The sequence below is a fragment of the Nestor notabilis genome, unplaced genomic scaffold (genome assembly GCF_000696875.1).
Source record: "Nestor notabilis isolate BGI_N333 unplaced genomic scaffold, ASM69687v1 scaffold4117, whole genome shotgun sequence".
Lineage (NCBI taxonomy): Eukaryota > Metazoa > Chordata > Aves > Psittaciformes > Psittacidae > Nestor > Nestor notabilis.
In genome coordinates this window covers 33442-40931 of record NW_009937653.1, presented here as the reverse complement: position 1 = coordinate 40931, position 7490 = coordinate 33442, and the positions used below count along the sequence as shown (strand labels likewise).

Sequence of the window (7490 nt, the reverse complement as noted above, 5' to 3'; positions counted from 1 at the left end):
GGTGGTGCGAGCACGTGGAGTAGTCAGTCTGATAGCGCAGTTCGCTGCCTCTTACCTGTAGGGTCACGTTTCGTGTTTGATTGTGCCACATGACAAGGCATCTCGTGTGGGTGTCAAAATTCAGTTCTGCCGGTCCCTGCCGCAAAATTTGTAATCCTAACAAAAATCGGTTTTGAGGCTGGTAAATTTCATCTGCTTAAGGCAGTTTGCATCCAGTGTTATTTAGTGCAACATATTTTTTAGCTGTTGGTTGTTTAGCTCCATGTTCAGCTGTGCAGTGTTTAAATGTGGATACAAGATTGAATGGGTGATTCTTTGTTGGGCTGAGCGTTCTCTGGATAGAGCCCTGGCTCTCGGGGTGCTGAGAGAGGCTGCAGGGCTGGTAGAAATACAGCTTAGTATTTTTACTGCATGTCCACTCCAAAAATACTGGTTTATTGCCATTTCAAACTGAAATGCCTATTTTTATGTTGTTTAATTTATTGAAACATATTGTGAAGTTTTCTGTGCTTCCTCATTGTCTTGGCTTTGAGGAACATTGAAATTTTGGTGGCATGCTGCGGCTAGGTGACTGGAGTGGGACTTGGTGATCTTTTAAAAGAAGCTTGAAAGGGAAGGGATGCTGAGGAAATCCAGGAAGAACATAGTTGGGGCATAAGGATTGCGTTCTTATAATGGCATTCATAAACTGAACAGCTGATACTGAGAGTTCCTAGAATACCAAATGCTTCGTATGTATGTAATAATGTTTCAAGGCAAGAAGAGAATTGGCTTTGGGCCCTTGATTGGGTATAAGTGAATCTATAACAAGCACTAACTGTTTGTTTTGTCTCTCAGTCTCACCGCAAGTTCTCAGCTCCGAGGCACGGCTCTCTGGGCTTCCTGCCCCGCAAGCGCAGTAGCAGGCACAGGGGCAAGGTGAAGAGCTTTCCCAAAGATGACCCCAGTAAGCCTGTCCATCTCACTGCCTTCTTGGGGTACAAAGCTGGCATGACCCACATTGTCCGTGAAGTTGACAGACCTGGATCCAGTACGTATTAATGTTCCTGTCTAATAGAGGAAGTGGTTTTCTTTTCTTTATGAATGGTGAAAGGTGACCTGTCTGTTCGTAGCTCTGGATTTTAGTCCTAGCTTGACTTCACTCTGTTTAAAGTCCTTGAGTGGGTGGGGTATAAAACACACAAACCCTTCCCCCTTTAACATGAGTGATATCCCAGCAGCCATACCTCATGTCTAGCAGTGTTTGTCTTGTTAATGGTCCTGTTTCCAAGATGCACAGTGACTGGATGGTTTAGTTTAGCTGTACTGTAAGAGTCTACTTAGGATGACCTCTTCTTGATGGGCAGACATAAGTAAATTGCTTTTGGAATGCTTTTCCTGATTGTCCAGTCCTGAGTGTGGTTCTGTTACTCATTACCACCCATTTTGCCTGTTGGGCTTAGGTGAGCTTCAGTAGCTGATGCTGGTGTTAATTGTGCTGTATTTCTGCCTTCATCCAGAGGTGAACAAGAAAGAGGTGGTCGAGGCAGTCACTATAGTAGAGACTCCTCCCATGGTCATTGTGGGCATCGTGGGATACGTGCAGACTCCTCGTGGTCTCCGTAGCTTCAAGACCATCTTTGCTGAGCACATCAGCGATGAGTGTAAGCGTCGCTTCTACAAGAACTGGTAAGGGAGAAGAGCTTTTGCTTGTGTCCTTAGTCTGGTGCCATGGTTTATTTTTTTCTACTGGGTTGAAGGTTATGTTAGTACAGTGTTTTGAAGAGGCTTTTCAGCAATTAGTGTTTGGCCTTGATGAACTGGCCTAATAATGGGAAAGGCTGTATAAATGACTTGAGGGTCGCAGCACAGTGTTAGCACCTTTCTCAGCGTGGCGTGCCAGTGTTGGTTCTTGCCTGAGATCTCCTTTCACAGGCTACACATGATGATACTTCGACGGGCGGACATAAGGAAATCGCCTCTGGTGCTTGTTGTTGAGTGTCGAGTCCTGACTGTAGCCCTGTTTTCTCAGGAAAGGGGAAGACAAGTGTTACTTCTGATTACTGTTCCAGGCACTGTTGTTGTGATTCAAAGTATGCACATTTGCCTAAGTGTGGCTCCAGTGTGTCTAGCGCTTACAGCCTGTTTATGAACTTTGCAGGCTGAAAAGACGTCAGAGTAGAGCAGTAATGATCTCAAGGGTGTTACAGTAACGACTTTACTGTTGGGCGTAGCTCAGGCTTACAAGGCGGGGAAATTATGGTATTCTGCAGCAGATAGCAGTCATCTTGACAATTGCTTTAAAGATCTGTCTTTTTCTGTTATTGTTTGACATCTCTTTACAGTCTTTACTGTGAATGTTAATGTGCTTTGGAATTCATGGCAGCTCCGCTCAGCTCTGGCAACTTTGCCACTGTCTGATGAGCTCCAGGCTCCGCTTGCCAGTGGAAGAGAGAGTCCTTAGAAGCTGGCAATGAGCCAAAACCAGCTGAGGTGGCAGCTCCTTCCGCTCATCCCCACTACCCTGGGGATTGATGAAGGGCTTTAGCCAACCTTGTCTCTGCTCTGCTCCTGAAGGCACAAGTCCAAGAAGAAGGCCTTCACCAAATACTGCAAGAAATGGCAAGATGAGGAGGGCAAAAAGCAGTTGGAGAAAGATTTCAATAGTATGAAGAAATACTGCCAGGTTATTAGAGTCATGGCTCACACTCAGGTAAGTGTCTGGGATTTGGCTGTGCACTGGAAACAGCCAAGAGAGCAAGCATAAAACTTGATCCATCTCTGTAGGGAGATTGCTGCCCTCCCCTGCAGCCTGGTGCTAACTATTACGCACAATACAAATACTAGTAGTCTTCACCCTGTACAAGGTGTGTGCTCACAGGAAGTTTGAGCACTGTCCAAAAGAGACTGAACCCTAGTAGGAACTTCGTGCCTGTCCTTTGCTGATACAGTGTAGACCTGGGCTCTCTCAATTCCAGCTATAAATAAAAACAGGCTGAAAACTTAATTCTGGGGTTTGTGTGGTCAGCACCCGTGCAGGCTGCATTCTGTAGGGACTGCAGACCCTCTGAGGCTTTTGGGGTGACTTCTTTCGCTCAGCTGGAAAAGGTGTACTACTGAGTGGTGTACTGGTGTCTTGCCAGCCATCAGAGCTCTGCCAGGCTTTCTTGGGAGATGCAGTTAAATCTTTGAGTTGTCTGTGAGTGCAATGAGAAGTCTAGTTATGACACTGCTAATTTTACTAGAACTATATTTCCATACCAAATAGCAAAGGTAGTATTGCAGCTGCTGTTAATAGTTGTATCAGTCCCCATGTGCTAAATGTAGAAGTAACTGTAAATATGACCCTACCCAAAGCATCCTTCAGTGTGGCAGAATGTACAAAGAATCATAGAATGGTTTAGGTTGGAAGGGACATTTAGAGATCATGTAGTGCCACCCCCCTGCCATGTGTAGGGACACCTTCCACTAGATGAGCTTGCTCAAAGCCCTGTCCAGCCTGGCCTAGAACACTTCTAGGGATGGGTCATCCACAGCTTCTCTGGGCAGCCTGCGCCAGCACCTCACCACCTTCAGTCATGAACAGTTCCTTCTTTATGTCCAATCTAAAATCTGTCCTCTTTCATTTTAAACCCATTCCCCTCATTATCTCCTGCTCTTCCTGGGTGGGGTTTGGGTAGTGGCTGTGGGGATAGAGAGTTCTGTGGTGCTGTGGATGGCGTATAACTTCCAGAAACTTGACTTGTGATTTCGGCTACAGTACAGTCTTTCTACCTGGTGAAGGGCCTTTTACTTCAGTATGTTGAAGTTGTTTATCTTGGGAAAGGAAATATTTAAACAGCTTAGGCCAGGACTAGGAGGATACTGAGCTAGTTAAGGTCCATCTTGGAAGAACAAGAGTTAAATTTCATCCTTCCTGTTTTCTAGATGCGTTTGCTTCCCCTGAGACAGAAGAAGTCTCACCTGATGGAGATCCAGGTGAATGGTGGTACAGTTGCTGAGAAAGTGGATTGGGCCCGGGAGAAGCTGGAACAGCAGGTGCCTGTGTCGACTGTCTTTGGCCAGGATGAGATGATTGATGTCATTGGAGTCACCAAGGGCAAGGGATATAAAGGTAAACACACGGAAGTTGTCCTCTGTGATTGGATACAGTTTTGAGTTTTCACAAGTGTGTAGGCTAGTTGCCGAGGTGGTGAACGCATCCTGCTGTCATGGTTCAATGATGAGACCATGGAATGAGCGCTGGGCACAGCGCCTGACATCTGTGAGGAGTCATTCCATGCTGCCTTCCTTCTGAGAACACAACCAAGGGACAGCTGGGGGGAGTGTAGGGGGGAGGAGGGGCGTGTGTGTGGGCAGTTAAGGGACAAGGTGCTTCACCAGGAGTGAATTCCTGGCATGTGAGTCTGGGTTTCTCTTTTATGGCCTAGGACAGCAGCTTGAAAGGTGGCTTAAACTCCAGCTGAACAATTCAGTGACATCTCTGCTTGACAGTAGTTTGTGACACTGCTGCTTTGGTTTTTCCAGGTGTTACCAGCCGCTGGCACACCAAAAAGTTGCCCCGCAAGACTCACAGGGGTCTGCGCAAAGTGGCCTGCATCGGTGCATGGCACCCTGCTCGTGTGGCTTTCTCAGTGGCCCGCGCTGGTCAGAAGGGCTATCACCATCGGACTGAAATCAATAAGAAGGTTTGTGTCTCTGAACTGCTGGGGAGGAGCAAGACCTGGCTGGGCTCACTTGCTGCATGACAGTGAATAGAGTTTTGCTTTGGATGTTTAGCTCTGTTCGCATGTAATCTCAGGGCAGTAACCAGGGTCTGTAATGTTGAATAATCATCAAATTCTCACATAGCCACGTGTTTTCAAAGTGCAACAGACATTTTTCTCCAACTCTATGTAGAACAATTTGCACTTTGGCTGATGACTTGTCCTTCCTACTACTTTTTGCTAAGTAGAGCTTCTTGACGTTTTTAGATCTACAAGATCGGCCAGGGTTACCAAATCAAGGATGGAAAGCTGATCAAAAACAATGCTTCAACTGATTATGACTTGTCTGACAAGAGCATTAACCCTCTGGTGAGTTGTTGCAGCTCTATGCAGTGAGTCTGCTCGAGAGCTGCGATCTTAAGAGGCAAATGGGCCTGGTGTAGGCTGCAAGATGATTGAATGAAGAGCTCTTGAGCTACAACTCAGCAGCTGTGGGAGGCAGTGTTGCTTAGTCATTCTCAGTATTGACTTGTGTAACTTGCTAATTGCATTTGATATGTAGCAATAGTAGAGAGAGATGTTACAAACCTGGAAATGGTACTTGTAAATAAGGAATAATTTAGCAGGGAGAGCAGCTTGTGCTCTTGTTAGCTGCTTCTTGTTGCTGCTGTCAGGCTTTTGCATTTTTAGCCTTGGTAATAGCTGAATTGTTGTATCAAGGAACTTGACCAGCAGCAAAAGGTGTAATACTGGAAATGGGCCTTTAGTGAATGTGGGAGTGGTCGAGACCCAGAAGTGGAGTGAGAGCGTCAAGCTGTATGCGGTTGTGATCACTGGTCCTGCTTCACGCAAAGCACTAACTGCTCTCTCCTTGCTCAGGGAGGCTTTGTCCACTATGGTGAGGTGACCAATGACTTCATCATGCTGAAAGGCTGTGTTGTTGGGACCAAGAAGAGAGTCCTAACCCTGCGCAAGGTGAGTAGTGTGATGTGCTGTCAGATGGGGTGGAGCAGCTTAAGGTAGCTGCGCTGCCTTTGGTTACAGGTAGTGTTTTCTGCTATGGGAACTCTGGTAGCCAGCTAGAAAGAAAAGCTTCATGCACCCAAACCCACTGCACGTTAATGACCTCTGCAATAGTGGGAGGTCCTTTCTGAAGTACATTCAGTCCAGGGCTGATTGCAGGTAAGGGCATGCTTCAGGGTTGAGAATTCTTGTGGATGGTAACGACACTGGCAGGTAGACTTGGGCTCACCCGCTTGTGTGAGCTCACCAGTCTTCAGCCTTGAAGGCCAAAGGTGCCAGCTGGCTTACTGGCAAGTGCTCCTTGCATGTCACAGCAACAAAAGCGTGAGGTCACGGTGACTTAGGAGGTGTTAGCTATGGAGGTGATCAGAAGTAGCCAGCATGCTGGCAGGCTGAAAGGATGCTGCTGCATATTCACTCACCTGGTGTCTCTCTCATAGTCCCTGCTTGTGCAGACCAAGCGCCGGGCCCTGGAGAAGATTGACTTGAAGTTCATTGACACAACCTCCAAATTTGGCCATGGCCGCTTCCAGACAGCTGAGGAGAAGAAGGCTTTCATGGTAAGGACACTTTCTGGAGCTGGGCAGCTTTGCACTGTGTATTGACTTGTCACGTAATAGCAGTTGGTAGCTCGATCGTTGGGCTGCCACAGGGCCAGAATTTCTCTGAACTGAAGCATGTAGCCTCAGTCGAGAAGGTCCATCCTCCAACTTGGTTATGACCATGGGCCAGACGGGGGTCTCGCTTCACCTAGGGCAGCACTTGGTGCCTGAGGGGTGTTTGTGTTCAAGTCATCCAGTGATGAGGTGTGCAACAAGCACTGAGCAGTGTCTGACACATGGGGAGTCCCTCTGCACTGCATTTCTCCTGAGAGCAGCTCTGGATGATGGGCGGTGCTCACAGCAGGCTCTGGGTCAGGGGCTCATTGTCACTTGCTGGAGAACGCAGGTCTGGAGTCCTGGGTGTGAGGCCCTTGCTGGGTCAGAGCATGGTTCAGGTGCTTGGTGGCTGCACAGGCACTTCCCCACAAGGTGGCATCAGCATTTCTTCTCTGCTCCATGTAGAGTCATGGATATGGTGCAGTGTGACTGCCAAGTTCAGCATTACCCTGAAACGTGTAGCTGTGGGGATGGGGCTTGCAATTTCCAACGGGCTGCAACATTGAGGGGTTTTTTTTGGCTTTAATTTTCTTTGCAGCAAGAGAAGAAACGACAGGGTTGTGACTGTGATATGGTGTGCTCTTTGGTGCAGGCTGTTGTTTACATAGGTTGTTCTCTTTTTTTTCCAGGGACCACTCAAGAAAGATCGCATTGCAAAAGAGGAGACAGCTTAATGTGTGCAAGGGTCTTCTGGCCTGCATGCTCTCAGACCAAGAAATAAACATTTTAAAGAAATTAACTTTGCCTCTTGGTTTATACATAGCTGAGTCAAGGCTGGTGCTCTCACTGCAGGCACCCTGTGAGGGACCAGCCCAAGCAAAGGAGCAAGCAAAGCTCAAATTCCTGAGCACCCAACTCACAGCAGGGTTCCTCTAATGACAAAGAAGCTGTCATTACTGGTTTTGCAGAGCACAGATTTTGGGGTGCAGAGCAAGGCATTTCTGCTTGGTTGTGTGAAACAGCAAAGCAACAGGAGCCCTGTTCGTGTTTGCTGTTTCAGAGGCATTATTCCACCTATTAATCCTCTGCTGTGTGACTAAAGACCTCCCTTGAATCAAACAGGTTTCGAAATAAAGGAAACTCGCACAATTGAAACATCATTAAATCTTAGGTGGGTGGCTGG

General features: G+C 47.3%; 1 protein-coding gene across 1 annotated transcript; it reads left to right on the top strand.

Moving 5' to 3' along the window:
- Positions 1-837: 837 nt before the first annotated feature.
- RPL3 (ribosomal protein L3) lies at positions 838-7106 on the top strand (the record flags this gene model as incomplete). Its single annotated transcript, XM_010018909.1, has 9 exons — positions 838-1030; positions 1500-1668; positions 2557-2692; positions 3907-4093; positions 4507-4667; positions 4953-5054; positions 5565-5660; positions 6149-6268; positions 6997-7106. Coding segments are annotated over 9 exons (1209 nt in total), but the record flags the coding sequence as incomplete, so codon positions are not given.
- Between the last annotated feature and the right edge of the window lie 384 nt (positions 7107-7490).